At 44.8% G+C, this 20,952-nt stretch overlaps 1 protein-coding gene across 7 annotated transcripts in view; it reads left to right on the top strand.

The window, feature by feature from the left end:
- LOC140428530 (calcium-responsive transactivator-like) overlaps positions 1-20,952 on the top strand; it is a 152,742-nt gene that overhangs the window by 4,239 nt on the left and 127,551 nt on the right. For all 7 annotated transcript variants that reach the window (XM_072515102.1, XM_072515096.1, XM_072515098.1 and 4 more), the window contains exon 2: positions 551-627. In XM_072515102.1, coding sequence (XP_072371203.1) covers positions 551-627 — 77 coding nt within the window. The remainder of the gene's footprint in view (positions 1-550; positions 628-20,952) is intronic.

The following is a 20,952-nucleotide window of genomic DNA, read 5'->3' as shown; positions in this document are numbered from 1 at the left end:
GTTCAAACCCATGGCGTTTTGTAAAATTTGAGAGGGAACTTCTTTCCAAACATTTTGATATGGTTGATGACTATATTTGTTACTTTCGACTTAAATATACCTTAACTAGCAACAGAAGACAGTATCATTTATCAGCCAGGAACTACTTTTGAACTCCGAAGTAGCAGTCCAGTCTATACATTCTGCCGTGATGTGGCTTTGGAGGCTATAACAGACTGTGATACCTTTTTGAGAACAGGAAACCAATTTGAATCCAGGATCTTCTACTAGTTTTCGAGACTGGTTATAACCATACTGTTGAGTACCAACTCAAACAGTGCAAAATGCGGCAGTCATATGGTTTCAAATGAAGTAACAATTGCATGCAGACTAGTCTGCTAATGTTATTTTAGTTTACTGTGAAGGATGTAGTTTTATTAGCTCATTGATACTGTACTCTAGTGAAGTGAATATTTAGATGTGAAAGCATTAAATTAGCTGTAACATTGTATAACATTTGGATTTTGGCCCTACAATGTAACTAACAATTTCTAATGATCTTTGATTTTAGATGTTGGATGAAAACAATCATTTGATACAGTGTATTATGGATTACCAGAGTAAAGGCAAAACTGCAGAATGCTCTCAGTAAGTTTTCTTTGTTGTCATTTTGCATTTTGAAAAAAGTTTGCCAAAGTGAATCACAGGCTCAGGAAAGATCCCCAATGCTGTAAAAAAAAATACTTGAGTAATATCTCTGCACCTATGAATACCATACATATGAGAGGTTATAGGTATTGATGAAGGTGGCTTAAGGAAATGTAAGATGTTGAGGGAATATATCTAAAGAAATGCAATATATTCAAATTAGTGTTGGGTTTTCAAAACAATAGTTATTAATAGAGAAGAGTAAAAATATCAGACCTGAGACTGAATTGTAGGGATCATGTGTTAAAGATCATTAAAGCTATCGTGATCTTTGTCTAACCGATACTTTAACTTTCCAGTATTTTTTTTACTAGTACAATTATACATTCAAAGAATCTGTACAGTGCAGAAGGAGACCATTTGGCTCATTGATTCTGCATTGACTCTCTGAAAGAACACCCTACCTAGGCTCACTCTCTAATCTGACCTCTGCAATCCCACCTAGCCTTTGGGCAGTAAGGGGCAATTTACCTTGGCCAATTCATCTCACCTCATCTTTGGACTAAGGGAGAAAGCCAGACCACCAGGAAGAAACCAGACACTAAACAAAAAGTAATAGATTTACTGGCAAATATTCATCTCTGTATCTGTTTGCAAAAATGTACATAGTTAGTGGATTAAGATTGTCATAGCAAAAGGAAGTTTGATTTTACTGAAATGTAGCTTTTGCATTGACTTAATAGCCTTGTGTGTTATTTAACTCTGACTTGATAATATTCCCACCATAAACCCTAACATTTCAAAACCATTTATACAAGGTGGCACACAATTTTGTAGAACACATTCAATAAATTTTGTTGATAAAGGATCATGTATTTCCTCCCCAAACTTTCTCTTGCTATCATATGATTGTTATGACACCATGGGTTAGTGCGGTCAATTCCAGCCTGTCTTGATCTGGAGTCGCAACACAATTGAATTAACAAATAATTCTTAGAAAAATAGCCAAAGTCTTTGGCCCTTAGCTGCCCAATAAGTACAGTCACCAGCTTTGTAAATTTAAATAATAATAATCTTTATTGTCACAAGTAGGCTTACATTAAAACTGCAATGAAGTTACTGTGAAAGGTCCCTTGTCACCACATTCCGGCGTCTGTTCGGTACACAAAGGGAAAATTCAGAATGTCCAAATTACCCAACAGCACATCTTTCGGGACTTGTGGGACGAAACCGGAGCTCTTGGAGGAAACCCACACAGACACAGGGAGAACGTGCAGACTCCGCACAGACGGGAATCGAACCTGGGACCCTGGCACTGTGAAGCAATAGTGCTACCGTGCTGCCCACGTAATTACTTTCTATTTATAACAAGAACTACAATTAAATATGCAGAAAATACAACTGGTTACCTATTATCTAATTCCGAATACCACACTTTAACTTTTCCCCACCCTCTATACACACACACACACACGACAAACAAATAGAGGGGAAGAGCGGGGTGAAAATAATAAGTAAGATTAAAAGATAAGAGTCTTTGTTTCAGATGGTTGTTTCTGGCACGCTGTTTTTCAAACTAAGCTTTCAGGTCGAGATTTCTGCTTTCCAGTCTGTAATGGTTTTCAGAGTAATTTCTTTTAGGTCTCTACAGTTGCAGAAATAGAGCAGCTTTTCTGGAGAAAACACAAGGGTCAGAGAGAGTGGGTTATTTTCTCTGTGTCTCCAGGTCTCAACTCTGCTTTCTTTAGGTCTCTGGAAATCAACCCACTCAGTCAGGATCTAATCACTACCTGTTACCAGGTGGAATACGGCCTTTTGGCCAATTTATTGGCCACCAGCCAACCAATCAAACCAAGTCCCATCCCATATTTCAGGTGCCACAGTGCCTGAGTTTTGTTGCTCAAAGCTAGCAACATATACACTGTTGCAAAGTTTTGAATTCATCATTCTCTCTGCTGCTTGACTTAAAGATATATGTCCATTAAGCATCCATAGGGTCTGATTTAGCTCAGTGGGCTAGACAGCTGGTTTGTGATGCAGAACAAGGCCAGCAGCGCGGGTTCAATTCCCGTACCTGCTGAGAATTCTGAATTCTCCCTCCGTGTACCCGAACAGCTGCCGGAATGTGGCGACTAGGGGCTATTCACAGTAACTTCATTGCAGTGGTAATGTAAGCCTACTTCACAGAATTTACAGTGCAGAAGGAGGCCATTCAGCCCATCGAGTCTGCACTGGCCCTTGGAAAGAGCGCCCTACTTAAGTCCCACCCTATCCTCTTTATCCCAGTAACCCCAGCTAACCTTTTTGGACACTAAGGGCAATTTAGAATAGCCAATCCACTTGACCTGCACATCTTTTGACTGTGGGAGGAAACCGGAGCACCCGGATGAAACCCACTCACACACAGGGAGAAGGTGCAGACTTCACACAGACTTGTGACAATAGAAAGATTATTATTATTAAAAATGATAATGTCAAAAGGAAAGAAAGGGGAAATAAGGGCATCAACAAGAAGGACCTTTACATGATCGTAAGAAAGAAGAGCAGGAGTAGGACATTAAATAAAATCATTGCTAATTGTGGCCTTAATTTGATTATGGCCTGAACTCCATTTTGCCTGACCTCCATAAACCTTTACTCCTTTGTCGATCAAATATCAAGAAAGCCCCCTAAGAATTTAATAGGTGCAATTTTTAGGGCCCGTTCGACACCCTGCAAATCCCGTTATGACCACTATCGCAAGAGGGCCATAATGGGATTTGCACTGGCACGGTCTCAGACTAAAATGTTCCCTGCCCCCCTGTCGGTGATGTGATCAGGTTCATGCCCAGAAATGGCACAAACCTGATTTCCATTCATTTAAATATATTTCAATATCAGTAAATGGCTTTACGCCATACTTCTAGCCTCGTGTGATGCTGTCCCTCTAGCGTTGAGGTGACACATTGGTGTGAATCACTACTGGTTTTCGAAATTGAAAACCAGTCGGGATGAACACTCTGGGGGTGCGAAGGTGCCTGGAGACCATGGGGTTGAGAGCTGAGGCTGCTCATTGAGAAGGAGAACTTAAAGGGGGCAGTGCTGGGGTGAACCTTCTCCACAGGGGGAAGGGCTTCCCCTTATGTGTGGTGGAGGGGAGAGAGGTGTGCACTGGAGAACATGGGGAGGAGAGAGAGTGTCCCCGGATACTTCCATGGTGAGTGGGAGGTCGCTCCAAAGTTTGTGGGGTGGTCCTCCCTGGCCATGGGAAGGGTGGGAGCATGTATATTTTTAGCCTAGATAGGGGTTCCCTTTGAAGATGGCACCCTGATCTCTGCCAGAATGATGGCACTAGACCCACCCACTGATTTTGTTTCTTTTTTATTATAATTTTTTTATTCTCCTCCTTTTTCACATTTTCTCCCACATTTACATCCATCAACAATAAACAATAGTCAGCAAGATATGTCAATCCCCATAGTAACAACGATCCCATCTACCCACCGACCCCCAAACCTCAACCCGCATGTTTACATAAACAAATGACAAAAAGGAATCAGGGATTACCCGTAGTCACCCTTAATCTACACGGCTCTCCACCCCCACCCCCCCCACCCCCACCCCAAGTCTCCAGCTCCTCCCGTCCACTGCCTCTTGTAACTGATTTTGTTTCTGAGAAAGTGTCAGAATATCTGGACAGAAAAGCTGGCTGTGTTCTTGGGGAGAAACACACCGGTTTTCAATCAGAACCTGTCACTTTGCCATTTGTTTTGGAAAATCCTGCCCTATAGGTTTCAATAAGAGGGTCTCTCATTCTCCTAAGCACCAATGAGTGTAGGCCCAACCTGCTGAAGGCAACACTTTCAACCTAAGGAATCAGCCGAGTGAACTTTCGCTGAATTGTTTTCAATGCAAGTATATGAATAAGGAGACCAGGGCATGATTTACCCGCCATGTCCCGCCGGAATCGGGACAGAACATGGCTGGTAGACAGAGGACTCTTCCGGGATTCCCGATAGTTGATACACCTCATGAGATCTAACGAGATCTCGCAAGACGTCGCAATCTGGATCCTCTTCATTGTGGGCAGGATCTAGACTTGCATAGTTAAGTGAGCTTAACTGCTCACTTAACTATGCTGATGCCAGATCTAACTGGCACCCGGGATCCATCAGCCTCGCTGAGGAGACCCCAGCCAGGTGCCGTTTAGCACTGGCCCCCACAAACAGGGACCAGGCGGATCGGCACTTGGGTTGGGTCTCCCAGGTGATCGGAGGCCCCTAAGTGGTTGGCTTCTGGGCAGGGTGGTACCCTGGCACTGCTGATGCCACCCTGACACCATGGCACTGCTCTCCTGGCACCCTGGCAGTGCCACCCAGGTGGCAGCCTGGCACTGCCAGGGTGCCCGGGTGACACTGCCAGGGTAGCAGGGGCACTGCCAGTGTGCCTGGCTGGCAGTGCAAAAGTGCCCATGTGGCATTTTGTCCATGCCAGGTGTCAGGCCCGGGGCTGCTCTGCCCATATGAGGTGGGATGTGTGGGGCTCGAGGACCCCCCAACAGCTGAAATGCAGGAAGTGCGACTGAGTATGGTGCCAGCGAATGATCCCACTAATCCAGCCCAGACTGGACTCTGTTTTTTTGTTAGATTGTGCCCCAGAACTGCAAACAGTGTAGTCTCACCAATGTCCTGTACAATTGTAGTAAGACTTCCCTCCTCTTATTAGAGTTAAATTTAGATTTATTGTCATGTGTACTGAGGTTCAGTGAAAAGTATTGTTCGGTGTACAGTGCAGGCAGACCCCATCACCGTTACAATAATGGCCATTGTTTCATTTGTCTTCCTAATTAATTGTGCTACCTGCAAGCTAACATTTTGTGATTCATGTACAAGGACACCCAGATCCCTCTGTATGTCAGCATTGTACTTCAGTCGCTCATCATTTAAATAACATTCTGCTTTTCTATTCTTCCTGCAAAAGTGAACCTCATCACATCTTCCCACATTATACTCTATCTGCCAAATTAGTGCCCACTCATATTATCTTTCTATATCCCTTTTCATTCTCATTGTATCCTTCTCACAGCTTGTTTTCCTACCTATCTTTGTATTTTCAGCAAATTTGGCTACAATACAGTCAGCTAAGCCATTAATATAGATCGTAAATAGTTGCATCACCAGCACTGACTGACCCCTGTGGCACTGCAGTAGTGACAATTTGCCCAGCTGAAAATGACCCATTTATCCTCACTCACTGCTTCCTGTTAGTATGTCAGTCCTCTAGCCATGCTAATATATCATTCTCACCACCATGAACACTTGGACCAAATCATCGGAGACAGGATGCATGACCGACGATGGTGACCCTCTGAAAGTCCTGACTTGCTGAATTACATGGAAATATCCCAGGAGGTTTCAGCATCGGGTGGGAATTTCCTGCTTCCTGGGTCCCTCCAGAATTGTTTCCGATTCTGAGTTGAGATTGAGCCTTCAGACAATTTAATGGTACTTACCTGGGGTAGTTACCTCAGAAATGTTAGACAGATCAATACCCTTTAAAACCTAAGTAACTCCACAACCAAACCCCCCAATCATTTCCTACCCTCTCCCCCTTGACCCCATGAATCCCCCCTTGATCCCCAATGAAGACCCCGAACCCCCGACTCCCCTCACTTTGACCCGACTACCCTCGACCTAACTACCTGACAACCCAACTACACCCCGACAACACAACTACACACCCACCCACCCAACTACCCCCTGAACACCCAACTACCATTCTGACCTGATCTGACTAATGCCCAAGCACTCAACTAGACCTGCCAGAAACACCAACTATCCCCTTGAACCAACTACCCACTCACTCACCATCCCCTCTATCAACTTATCCACCTACCGAACTCTCCATTTACCCACCTCACTCATCTATCTACTTACCCACCTACGTACCTCACCTAACTACCTATTTATTGACCTCCACCCACTTATCCACCTACTCACCTCACCCACCTACCCCCGCCACAACTACCCACTTACTCACCTCATCCACCTATCCATTCACACACTAAACCATTCATCCACTCTAGCATTCACTCATCTATTCACTAAGATTCAAACTGGACCTTTAAACTTGCCATATGGCAACTGGTGCAGTAAATAGGAGGGGTGTCCTATCTTCTCATATTCTACTGTACTCTGACAGAGTTCTCCAAGGGATGCTTGGAAGACACTGATAGATATGTGCAGCAGTGTTGAGTAGGGGAATTTTTGAGTGCAGCTGCAATCTGGCAATCATTGGCGCTGCTCGGATGAAGGGGGCCCTTATCTTGTGCAGTGACCTTTTACGTAGCACCTTATTGAATACTTTTTGTAAATTCAAATGCCATTACATCTACTGGTTCCCCTTCATCCACTCTGCTTCTTACATCCTTAAAGAGTTCCAATAGATTTGTCAAACAGAATTTCCTTTTCACAAAATCATGTTGCCTTTTTTAATTGTACTAACATTTTCTAATTACTTTCATGATGGATTCTAACATTTCCCCCAAAGACAGGTGTTAGACTAACTGGCCTATATTCCTGTATCCTGTCTCCCTCCTTTCTTAAATAGTCTTCTACATTCATAATCTTCCCATAGGACTTTTCCAGAATTTAGGGAATTTTGGAAGTTAACACCAATGCATCTACTATCTCCGCAGCCACTTCCCGCAATACCCTTGGTTGCAGGCCATCAGGTCCAGGGGACTTGCTCGCCTTCAGTCCCACTAGTTTTACTAGTACATTTTCTCTAGTGATTGTGATTGTTTTAAGTTTCTCTCTCCCTTTTGCACCCTGCTTTTCTATTGTCTTGGGATGCTTTTATGTCTCCTACTTGTGAAGATAGATAAAAAAGATCTGTTCAAAATCTCAGCCATTGCTTTATTTCCCATTAGTCATTCCCCAGGATCACACTCTAGGGGACCAACGCTCACTTTTGCTCTCCTATCCCTTTTTATATGCTTGTAGAATCTTTAATTGTCATAATATGGAGCTACATGACACTTTTGGGTGCAAGACTGCTGTGGAAGTGGAATGTACAAGTTTAAATGGGAAAGCGCATCATCAGGAAAGAAAAGCCTAAGATAATTTATATAGAGAACCCTGAAAGTGTATTACTGGTCTATAGCAGAGTCTTAGGGTACTGCTGATTATATAAACTACTCCCATTTTGCTTTGTATGGTGTCTGAATTGCATGAGCGACTTGCATCATTGTGCTTCCCTGCCAAGTATGTGTCATCCTGCATCTTTTGAATAATGGCAGAATATTACGTGATCATTGTGCTGGATTTCCACTAGTACTGATATTTGATTACTGGTGCACTGCCTAAATGCAGTCTTGGTTGTGAAAAAAACTATGCTCCAGAATCGGTATTAATTTTAACTTTTGAATTTGTGAAGACATAAAAATTGTAAGCGTAGTGGAATGTTCTGTGAAAATAAAATACACTGTGAAGCAATTTGCAACTCCCAATGGGCAACAGGGAACCACAGTATGCCCAAACTGATAGGAATATAGGAACTATAGAAATAGGAGCAGAAGTGAACCATTCGGCCCCTCAAATTATCAGCTCCGCCACTCAATCAGATCACAACTGATCTGACGAGGGCCCCAACTCCAGTTTCCTGCCTGCCCCCAATAATCCTTAACTTCCTTGCAGATCACACATCTGCCTAACTCAGCCTTTAATATATTCAATGACTCGGGGCGGGCTTCTCCGTCAGCGGGATTCTCTGCGTCGCCTGCAGCGCAATCACGGCCGCAGATTTCCCGACGGCATGGGAGTGGCCACAATGGGAAAGCCCATTGGCCGGCTGCCGGGACAGAGGATCCCGCTGCTGACGGGGGCGTGCTGCACCAGAAAACTGATACGGTGGAATGAGATTCCCGTCCTCAGTCTCCACTGCTCTCTGGGATGGAGAATTCCAAAGACTAACAACCCTCTGAGAGAATTAATTCCTCCTCATCTCCATCGTAAATGGGATGCCCTAATTCCAGAACTGTGCCCCTGAGTTCTAGATTCCCCCATGAGGGGAAACATTCTGTTAGCATCTCTCTGTCAAGTCCCCTCAGAATCTTGTATGCTTCAAGAAGATTATCACTCTTTCCATTTAGAAAAAGTTAAAAAAGACAATTAAGCTGTTACACTAATATATTACAGTTGACTCAAATACATTAATTCAAATAGTGGATGTTGTTGATGATTTTATATTCTTGCATTGTATTTAGTTAGCAGAATATTAATTGACATTTGGAAGTGTACATTGTGCATTGGGTGAAATGATAGTGCATCATTCTCTGACTAATGCAACAAGGCAAATCTCATCCATTTGAATGTTGCAAATTTAGTATATGACAACTTTTGTACCGGTGCGGTGGACAATAAACGGTTGAACAAATTACAAAATGTATTGCAATCTCTGGATTCAGATGAAATAACTGGTTTTGCCTTAAATTCACTTTATTGATATGGTTACATCAGGTAATGATTTTTCATTCCACTAGTTTTTCTTGTCATTGAAGGAGCTTTCTTACTGACGTCAATAACACTTTGTGACGTGTAGCAAATGGAATTGTCAGTTTAATGATCTAGAACCTGAAGGTATATTGGATCAGGTGACAGACTCCTAAGAATGATTAAATAAAATATATTTTATTCCCTGAATATCATATCTGGCATTTTTAGGTGTTTACAATTCAATAGACATAAATTAGGTTTTTGTTTTAGTAATATGTGTCATAGAGTCATACAGCACAGAATAGGCCCTGAGGCCCATTTTGTCTGCGCAAAAATAACCACCTCACTATTCTAATCCCATTTTCCAGCACTTGGCCCATAGCCTTGGACGCCATAGCATCACAAATTCACATCTAAATACTTCTTAAATGTTATGAGGGTCTGTGCCTCCACCATCCTTCCAGGCAGCGAGTTCCAAACTCCCACCACCCTTTGGGTGAAAATTATTTTCCGCACATCTCCTTTAAACCTCCTTCCATTATCTTAAATCTATGCTCCCTGGTCATTGATCGCTCCAGCAAGAGGAACAGTCTCCTCCTGTCTACTCTATCTATGCCCCTCATAATTTTACACAACTCAATCATGTCCCCCCTCAGTCTTCTCTGCTCCAAGGAAAGCAACCCCAGTCTGTCCAGTCTCTCTTCAGAACTAAGACTCTCCAGCCAAGGTAACATGCTGGTAAATCTCCTCTGCACCCTTTCCAGTGCTATCACATCCCTCCTATAATGTGGATTCCAGAACTGCACACAATACTCTATCAGTGGCCTGACCAATGTTTTATACAGTTCCAGCATAACCTCCCTGCTCTTAAAATCTATGCTCAGCTAATAATGGCAAGCATACCATATACCTTTTTAACCACTTTATCCCTCTGCCCTGCTACCTTAAGGAACCTGTGTACATGCACACCAATGTCCCTCTGATTCCCGGTGCTTCCCAGGGTCCTGTCGTTTATCATGTATTCCCTTGCCTGGTTTGTCTTGCCCAAGTGCATCACCTGACACTTATCTGGATTGAATTCCATCTGCAACTGATCAGCATGTCTGACCGGCCCATCTATATCTTCCTGTAATCTAAGGCTCTTCTCCTCACTATTCACCACCCCACCAATTTCCGTATCATCTGCAAACTTACTGATCAACCCTCCTACATTCAAGTCTAAATCGGTTATATAAACCACAAACAGCAAGGGCCCCAACACTGATTCCTGCAGGACCCCACTTGTCACTGGATTCAAGTTAGAAAAACACCCCTCGACCATCAACCTGCCTCCTGCCACTCAGCCAATTCTGGATCCAATTTGCCAAATTTCCTGAGATCCTATGGGATTTTACCTTCTCTATCAGTCTCCCTTGCGACACCTTATCAAAAGCCTTGCTGAAGTCCAAGTAGACTACGTCAAATGCATTGCCCTCATCTACACATCTGGTCACCTCTTTGAAAAATACAATCAAGTTGGTCAGACATAACCTCCCCTTAACAAAACCATGCTGACTGTTCTTGATTACAGCTTTTCATAGTACCTTCATTGCAGTGTTAATGTAAGCCTACTTGTGACAATAAAAGTTTTAAAAAAAATTAATTCCTGTCTCTTCAAATGCAGATTAATTCTGTCTTTCAAAATTGCTTCCCACAATTTCCCCACCATTGAGGTTAGACAACTGGCCTGTAGTTTCCTCGTTAATCCCTTCCCCCCTTCTTGAATAACTGTACTTATAAAATTCTAACAGGATTAGATAGGATAGATTTAGAAAGAATGTTCCCGATGGTAGAAGAGCCCAGAACTAGGGGTCATAGTTTGAGGATAAGGGGGTAAACCTTTTAGGACTGAGGTGAGGAGAAATTTCTTCACCCAGAGAGTGATGAATCTGTGGAATTCGCTACCACAGAAAGTAGTTGAGGCCAAAATGTTAAGTAATTTCAAGGAGAAATTAAAGATAGCTCTTGGGACTAAAGGGATCAAGGGATATGGGGGCAGGCAGGATCAGGGTATTGAACTTGATGATCAGCTATGATCATAATGAATGGCAGAACAGGCTTGAAGGGCAGAATGGTTCCTCCTACTTCTATTTTCGATGTATGTATGTGTCTATGGGACAACGTTGTCTATTCTCCAGTCCTCCGGCACCTCTCAAGTAGTCAGAGAGGGATTGGAAGTTATTGTCAGCACCCCTGCTCTTTCCTCCCTTGCCTCACCAACAGCCTGGGATACATTTCATCTGACCTTGGAGATTTATCTGCCTTGTGGTGGTGAGTATCATTGCCTAGCATGTAAAGGTCAACTAACCCCCAAAGTATGTTTAGGGACAGGAATAGTCCATTCAACTCCTTGAACCTGATCTGTCATTTAATTGGACCGTGGATGATTTGTGTCTAAAATCTATTTACCCACCTTCATTATAAAATCATAGAATCGATTGATTGATTGATATTTATTGTCACATGTACCGAAGTACAGTGAAAAGTATTTTTCTGTGACCAAGGGAACGTTTACAGGACGTACATAGTAGACAAAAGAATAATTGACAGAGAACATTGACAATGGTACATCAACAAATAGTGATTGGTTACAGTGTGAAACAAGGAACAAACAAGAACAGCATAGGGCGTCGTGGGGGTCTTACAGGGAACAAATTAGTCCAATGGAGAGTCATTGAGGAATCTGGTAGCTGTGGGGAAGAAGCTGTTCTTGTGTCTGGATGTGCGGGTCTTCAGACTTCTGTATCTTCTGCTTGATGGAAGGGTCTGAAAGAGGGCAAAGCCTGGGAGTGAGGGGTCTCTGACAGTGCTGACTGCCTTTGTGAGGCAGCGGGAGGTGTACACAGAATCAATGAGAGGATGGCAAGCTTGTGTGATGCGTTAGGCTGAGTTCAACACACTCTGCAGTTTCTTGCGACCTTGGGCCGAGCAGCTGCCATGCCAAGCCGTAATGCACCCGGATAGGATGCTCTCTATGGCACATCTGTAGAAGTTTGTGAGAGTCGATGCAGACATGCCTAATTTCTTTAGCTTCCGTAGGAAGTAGAGACATTGTTGTGCTTTCTTGACTGTTGCATCAACGTGAGTGGACCAGGACAGACTGTTGGTGATGGTGACCCCCAGGAACTTAAAACTATCGACTATCTCTACTTCGGAGCCATTGATGTAGACGGGGGGGGGTCATGCTAGCTTCCTGTCCTGAAATCTATGATCAGTTCCTTGGTCTTTCCAACATTTAGAGAGAGGTTGTTTTCGGTACACCATGCAACCAAGTGATCTATCTCCCTTCTGTCGTCTGACTCGTCGTTGTTTGAGATACGACCCACCACAGTCGTATCATCGGCAAACTTAAGATCGAATTGTAGTTAAATTTTGCCACTTAGCCGTGTGTGTATAGGGAGTACAGTAGAGGACTGAGCATACATCCTTGTGGGGCCCTCGTGTTGAGGACTATTGTGGAGGAGGTGTTGTTACTTATCCTGACAGATTGCGGTCTGTTGGTGAGGAAGTCAAGCATCCAGCTGCACAGGGAGGGTTCAAGTCCAAGGTTGCAGAGTTTGGTTATTAGTCTTGTTGGGATAATGGTGTTGAAGGCGGAGCTGTAGTCTATTTTTAAATATATATATTTATTCAAATTTTCAACGATTTTCAACAAAACACTGAAACCAGAAAAATGAATAAAGCACAAAACAAACAAAAATTATACATGAGATTTCCAACAAAATACAATAACCCCCATTTAACAAATAAACACGCCAGTAAGGAAAAATGCTCCACTGTAACCTAACCAAAACAGAAAAACCAAACGCTTGGGGGCTTCGCATCCCTCCACATTAGTAGGATCCTTTGCCAGGCTACCAGGGATGCGAAGGCCAGAACACCGGCCTCTTTCGGCTCCTGCACTCCCGGCTCGTACAATACCCCAAATAATGCTATCCCCCAGCTCGGCTTGACCCGGGTGTTCACCACTTTGGATATAGTCCTCCGGAGCTGTAGTCTATGAACTGCAGTCTGACGTAGGTGTCCTTGTTGTCAAGATGTTCGAGAGTTGATTGTAGGGCCAGAGAGATAGTATTTGCTGTGGATCGGTTGCCGCGGTAGGCAAACTGCAATGGATCGAGACATCTGGGAGGCTGGCATTAATCCGTCTCATGTAAATTTGCAGACGATACGAAGATTGGTGGAGTTGTGGATAGTGAGGAGGGCTGTTGTCGGCTGCAAAGAGACATAGATAGGATGCAGAGCTGGGCTGAGAAGTGGCAGATGGAGTTTAACCCTGAAAAGTGTGAGGTTGTCCATTTTGGAAGGACAAATATGAATGCGGACTACAGGGTTAACGGTAGAGTTCTTGGCAATGTGGAGGAGCAGAGAGATCTTGGGGTCTATGTTCATACATCTTTGAAAGTTGCCACTCAAGTGGATAGAGCTGTGAAGAAGGCCTATGGTGTTCTCGCGTTCATTAACAGAGGGATTGAATTTAAGAGCCGTGAGGTGATGATGCAGCTGTACAAAACTTTGGTAAGGCCACATTTGGAGTACTGTGTACAGTTCTGGTCGCCTCATTTTAGGAAGGATGTGGAAGCTTTGGAAAAGGTGCAAAGAAGATTTACCAGGATGTTGCCTGGAATGGAGAGTAGGTCTTACGAGGAAAGGTTGAGGGTGCTAGGCCTTTTCTCATTAGAACGGAGAAGGATGAGGGGCGACTTGATAGAGGTTTATAAGATGATCAGGGGAATAGATAGAGTAGACAGTCAGAGACTTCCCCGGGTGGAACAAACCATTACAAGGGGACATAAATTTAAGGTGAAAGGTGGAAGATATAGGAGGGATATCAGAGGTAGGTTCTTTACCCAGAGAGTAGTGGGGGCATGGAATGCACTGCCTGTGGAAGTAGTTGAGTCGGAAACATTAGGGACCTTCAAGCAGCTATTGGATAGGTACATGGATTACGGTTAAATGATATAGTGTAGATTTATTTGTTCTTAAGGGCAGCACGGTAGCATTGTGGATAGCACAGTTGCTTCACAGCTCCAGGGTTCCAGGTTTGATTCCGGCTTGGGTCACTGTCTGTGCGGAGTCTGCACATCCTCCCCGTGTCTGCGTGGGTTTCCTCCGGGTGCTCCGGTTTCCTCCCACAGTCCAAAGATGTGCAGGTTAGGTGAATTGGCCAATGATAAATTGCCCTTAATGTCCAAAATTGCCCTTGGTGTTGGGTGGAGGTGTTGAGTTTGGGTAGGGTGCTCTTTCCAGGAGCCGGTGCAGACTCAAAGGGCCGAATGGCCTCCTTCTGCACTGTAAATTCAATGATAATCTATGATTAATCTAGGACAAAGGTTCGGCACAACATCGTGGGCCGAAGGGCCTGTTCTGTGCTGTATTTTCTATGTTCTATGTTCTATGACTAGCCGCTCAAAGCGTTTCATGATAACAGACGTCAGGGCCACCGGTTGGTAGTCGTTGAGGAACGCTACCTTGTTCTTCTTTGGTACTGGTACCATAGTGGTCTTTTTGAAGCAGGTAGGGACCTCGGAGCGGAGAGGTGAGGTGTTGAAGATATCTGCGAATACACTCGCCAGCTGGTCAGTGCAGGCTGTGAGTGCTCGCCCAGGGACTCCATCGGGGCCCGTCGCTTTCCACGGGTTTACTTTCAAGAAGGCAGCTCTTACCTCCGAGCCTGTAATAGTGGGTAAGGCTGTTGGGGCGTGAATCATAGAATTTACAGTGCAGAAGGAGGCCATTCGGCCCATCGGATCTGCACTGGTCCTTGGAAAGTGCACCCTACTTAAGCCCACAGCTCTACCCTATCCCCGTAACCCAGTAACCCCACCTAACCTTTTTTGGACACTATGGGCAATTTATCATGGCAAATCCACCTAACCTGAATATCTTTGGACTGTGAAGGAAACCGGAGGAAACCCACGTAGACACGAGGAGAACGTGCAGACTCTGCACAGACAGTGACCAAAGCCGGGAATCGACATGGGACCCTGGAGCTATGAAGTAATAGTGCTAACTACTGTGCTACCATGCTGCCCTTATGTAACCTTTGCCTAACAAAAATCCATAAACCTTTGTTTTGAGAATATTAGTTGACTCCTAGCTCAACAGCTTTAGAGGGAGGAAGTTCTACTACCCTTTGAGTGAAGAAATGCTCTCCGACATCATCCCTGAATGATCTAGCTCTAGTTTAAAGGTTATGTTCCATTGTTGTCGACTGTTCCACTACAAGAAGTAGGGCAGAGAGATATTATCAAATCTTTTAATCATCTTAAACACCTCAATTAGATCACCACTTTTTACTTGCCTTCTGTTATATTTGCCAATGTGAATACAGTTAGGTTGATTTTTTTTTGGTTCTATTTTCCGCCCTTGTTTGTTCCTTCCCCTCTACTTTAAATGTGAACTAAATTTAGTATTTAAATTGGTATTCTTTCTTACCCAGCCACCCATTTGATCCATTCACTACTGCATACCAGAAGTGCGAATTAACCATCAGTTGGGGAGTAATTCCTTAAGCATTAAGCACATTCAATTACGTGCAATGCTGTACATATCATCACCAGGTCGCAAATGATAAAAGGGGGAGGGAAATCTGGAGAAATACCAAAGTACATCGTCATTGTTGTATTAGGTTACCATAATCAATTCAGTAGATTTTTTGTCATGTTTTTAGTAATATGTAATATTTTCTTACTGCCGTGGAGATCCTCAAGCCGGATAACATTCCCAATGGAGCAGATCTCCTGTCCTCGAGAGTGGTCTAAATAAAAACAGCAGGAACTGCTCTGGGGCCAGCAGAGCTAGACTTAGTTGAGAAATCTGTGTATCAAAACCTCTTAGGTTCATGGCAGCTTCCAGTCATTTTAAAGCTTTCATGTAAAATTGCTCTGGGGTACTTCATTAGGAACATAGGAAGAGGAGTAGGCCACTCGGCCCTTTGAGCCTGTTCCACAATTTAATACGATCATGGCTGATTGGACACTTCAATGCCCTTCACACCCACTATCCCCATAACCCTTTCCGTTATTGTTAATCGGAAACCTCTGCTTTAAACATGCACAATGACTGAGCTTCCACTGCCCTCTGTGGTAGAGAATTCCAAAGATTCACAACCCTCTGGGGAAAGAAATTTTTCCTCATCTCTAAGTGGCATCCCTCAGATTTTGAAATTGTGTCCCCTGGTCCTAGATTCCCAAACCAAGAGAACATCTTACTTGCATTTACCCTGTCTATTCCCTTAAGTATTTTGTAGGTTTCTTTGAGATCACCTCTCATTCTCCAAATATAGGCCCAGCTTACCCATTTGCTTTGTATAAGACAGTCCCGCCACCCTGGAACAAGTTTGGTGAACCTTCGTTGAACTCCTTCTATGGCAATGACATCCTTTCATAGGTAAGGGGACCAAAACTGCACCTAGTACTCCAGGTGTGGCCTAACCAGGCTTCTGTATGATTGAAGCAAGACCTTACTACTCCGGTATTCACATTCTCTTGCGATAAAGGCTAACATTCCATTAGCCTTCCTAGTAGCTTGCTGCACCTGTATCTTAGCCTTCAGTGTCTTATGAACAAGGACATCCTGGCCCCTTTGTACATCTACACTTTCTAATATCAATTTAGGAATAATCTGCACATCTGTTCCTTCTACCAAAATGGATTACTTCACATTTTTCCACGTTATATTCCATCTGCCATGTTCTTGCCCACTCACTAACTCTGTACAAATCCTCCTGTAGCCGCTTTACATCTTCCTCACAACACACATTCCCGCCTAGCTATGTACCATCCGCAAACTTCGAAGTGTGACATTTGGTCCCCACAACCAAATCATTGAGGCCCAAGTGCTGATCCTTGCGGTATCCCACTAGCCACAGACTGCCAATGGGAGAATGACCCGTTTATTCCTACGTTCTATTTTCTGCCTGTTTGCCAATCCTCAACCTATGAGAGTATGTTGCCTCCTACCTCATGTGCTTTTATTTGGCTAATTAACCTCCTGTGGGGGACTTCTGGGGCGTCATTCTCCGACCCCCCGCCGGGTCGGAGAATGGCCGTTGGCCGCCGTGAATCCCGCCCCCGCCGAAGTCTCTGGTACCGGAGATTGGGCGGGGGCGGGAATCGGGCCGCGCAAGGTTGGCGGGACCCCCCGCTCAATTCTCCGGCCCGGATGGGCCGAAGTCCCGCCCAGAAATTGCCTGTCCCGCCGGCGTAAATCAAAGCTGGTATTTACCGGCGGGACCAGGCGGCGTGGGTGGGCTCCGGGGTCCTGGGGGGGGGGGGGGGGGGGCGATCTGACCCCGGGGGGTGCCTCCACGGTGGCCTGGCCCGCGATCAGGGCCCACCGATCCGCGGGCGGGCCTGTGCCGTGGGGGCACTCTTTCCCTTCCGCCTCCGCCACGGTCTCCACCATGGCGGAGGAGGAAGTGACTCTCCCCACTGCGCATGCGCGGGAAACTGTCGGCGGCCGCTGACGCTCCCGCGCATGCGCCGCATTTCCGCGCCAGCTGGCGGGGCAACAAACGCCATTTCCGCCAGCTGGCGGGGCGGAAATCCCTCCGGCGCCGGCCTAGCCCCTCAATGTTGGGGCTCGACCCCCAAAGATGCGGAGCATTCCACACCTTTGGGCCGGCGCGATGCCCGTCTGATTGGCGCCGTTTTTGGCGCCAGTCGGCGGACATCGTGCCGTTGGGGGAGAATTTTGCCCCTGAAGCTCTAAGTATACTACGTCCATCAACACTCCTTTATCAATTTTGTTAGTAACATCTTCAAAGAACTCCAACAAAGATGATTTCCCATTCGTAAATCCATATAGACTATGCCTAATCAGATCATGATTGTCCATTAGTGATGTCACATGAGATGCTTAGCACACGGGAGGGGACAAGGAGAGGATGATTTGAGAATGGGCAAAATTCTCTGCTGCGCGCCGCCGGTTGCTGAGTTCCCGATGAGGCAGAGAATCCAGCAGTTATGAAGAAAACGTTGATCGTTTCCGATGTTCTAGTCCGCCGCTGCCTTCGGGATCGAGGTTTGCGCCCCACTGCAGCACTATATTCTCCGGGTCCGTGAGATTCTCCGGTCCTCCGGCCAGGAAACACGTGGGTGAGAATCACTACAGGTCTTGACAAGCGTGGCCCTGACATGGTGGACCTGCAGTGCGCTAAGGGGGTAACCCTTTAAGGGAATTGCCCCTAAAATCCATCTGAGTGCCACGCCACCCCCCCCCCCACAATGCAAGACCTGCCCATCTCACCCCCCTGAGACCCCCTAAAATAAGGGGACCCTTCGAGACCCCTAAAATAAGGGGACCCCGCACAGAGACCCCCTAAATAGAGACCCCCACAGAACCTAAATATGGAGAACCCCAGAGAGCCTCTAAATAGAGACCACCCGCAGAGGTTCCCCCCCCAAAACTTCCCCCACAGAGACCCCCTCAATAAAGAGACTCCTCACAGAGATCCGCACAGACACCCAAAAGCGAGGCCCCTGTTAGGAAGTCCCCCCAGAAAAGAGACCCCTGTCTGGCAGTCCAGGCAGAGGCAGTGAAAACAATGACTGCTATAACACTCACCTGGGAAATACACCTGCTGGCTCAGGCAGAGGAAGCAGCACCCGTCAATTCCTGGAAAGAAAAAAACCGTCAGCTATATTTAAACGCCCTCAGATCTTTGAACTGCAAGCCATTCATTCATTTCTCTTTGATATTGATTTTACTAGGCTGTGATTGACAGCTTCCACACACACAGCTGTCAGTCTTGCTCCAGTCATCTCCTTTCACGGTTGAGTAACTCTGAAGTGCTCTAACCAATGTTTATGAACATCAAGCTTTGATTGATAGCTCCTGGATCACTTGAAACAGAATGAAGTGCTTTCCAATCATCTCATTTACGCTTGAGTGATTTTGAAGTGGTCAGCTGGAAATTGACAGCACTTAACTTTGGTGGTGGTGGTGGGGGGGGGGAGCAGCCACGGGGCCTCACTATTCGTCCGCCCACTCAAAATGGCATTCAGAGAGAGCAGGCATGCATAAATTTTTTTCCCTAAATTTAGAGTACCCAATTCATTTTTTCCAATTAAGGGGCAATTTAGCGTGGCCAATCGATCTACCCTGCACATCTTTGGGTTGTGGGGGCGAAACCCACGCAAACACGGGCAGAATGTGCAAACTCCACACGGACAGTGACCCAGAGCCGGGATCGAACTTGGGACCTCGGCGCCGTGAGGCAGCAATGCTAACCACTGCGCCACCGTGCTGCCCTTGCATAGCCAAGGATTGGGAAACGCTTCCTCATTTTGGGAGTGCACTTCAGGTGCAATTCAGCTCCGGCAGGAGAACAGTCTTCCAAACGGAGAATTTTTGCGCTGCTAAGTGAGTTTGTACATCAAACAAAATACTGTTGGTCAATTACTCTGAATCAAACTTGAAAAGTTTCTATCTGTCCTTAAATATTTTAATTCTCAAGCTATCAGATTTTTAATATATTATGCTTCAGTTATACAAGTTGGTTTTTAACTACTAAATAGAATAAAAGTTAGTCAAAAATTGTATGCAATAGTGCAATAATTAGTAAAAATAGATCTGTAGAATTTATATTTAAATATGTGACTTCCCACAAGTGAGGATTCATTCACAGCTTTTCATTTCCTCTGCATTTTGGAAGCAGTTTTCCTCTCCTTTCAGCCATTCTTAGATAAAACATGCATCTGCCAATCAATCTTTGTTTTTTAGCTTTGAAGCTTGGTTTCGGACTATGGTGTCAAGTCTTTGGCTTCTGGTTGGTCCTTGCATTTCACCTTGTCACTCCATTCCTTGTTATGGCTCAAACTCTGCCCAGGTAATAAGGTCATGGAAATGCTCCCTTCCTGGACGAGTGGAAGTTGTCATTGGGCAACCTTGTACGTGGTCGCTAGTCTGTGTAATCATTGACTAGAATTTGCCCTGTTGCTCTACCATCTGCTGCTATCACTGCTGCTCATTTTGGCACAACGCAGGGCTTATTTCTCCTGGGACATGCTGCTTTGTAAAAAGGACATCCTGTGGAGCTGGCGTATCTGTCATAGATGATCATCTAAGTCTTAGCTCTTATCTGGACGATGAAATCTGATGAATGTAATGCTTTACAGGTAAAGGAAAGACATCAAGTAAATTTTATATCAATACGTAGAACTGAGATCCCTGGAAGAAAATTGCATCATTTTGTTCAATTTACTGTAACAACTTTAATGTCAAAAATTTAAGGACATTGCCCTAGGACAGGAGAGGGAGAGGGGAACTAATCTTAACATTAAGCATGAATATGCTTCTTAATGAACTATTATCAAACCACGTACTCTTATGAAGCAAAGTGAAACCAACATTAACCATCATTTTACTTTTTCATAAGTGCTGCCTTTTCAGCTTCAAATTTGCTTAGAATATAAAATATTGGATGTCTTATGTTGTCTGAATATATGTCATTTGTATAAATATGTGCAAGGGCAGCACGGTGACGCAGTGGTTAGCACTGCTGCCTCATGGCGCCGAGGTCCTCGTTCGATCCCGGTCCTGGGTCACTGTCCGTGTGGAGTTTGGACATTTTCCCGGTGTCTGCATGGATCTCACCCCCACAACCCAAAAGATAGGTGGATTGGCCACGCTAAATTGCCCCTTAATTGGAAAAAAAATAATTGGATACTCTAAATTTATACAAAAAAAATGTACAAATATGTGCACATTCCAGTGGTAGCGCTCATCATTTTGACATTATGAGCACAATTACATATCCATCTGGTGGTGGAGGAGAAGAGTCTTTATATCATTGTTCAGGGCTAGC

The sequence above is a fragment of the Scyliorhinus torazame genome, chromosome 8 (genome assembly GCF_047496885.1).
Source record: "Scyliorhinus torazame isolate Kashiwa2021f chromosome 8, sScyTor2.1, whole genome shotgun sequence".
Taxonomy (NCBI): Eukaryota; Metazoa; Chordata; class Chondrichthyes; order Carcharhiniformes; family Scyliorhinidae; genus Scyliorhinus; species Scyliorhinus torazame.
Note: the sequence above shows the minus strand (reverse complement) of the source record. Positions and strands in the feature narration are given on the sequence as shown.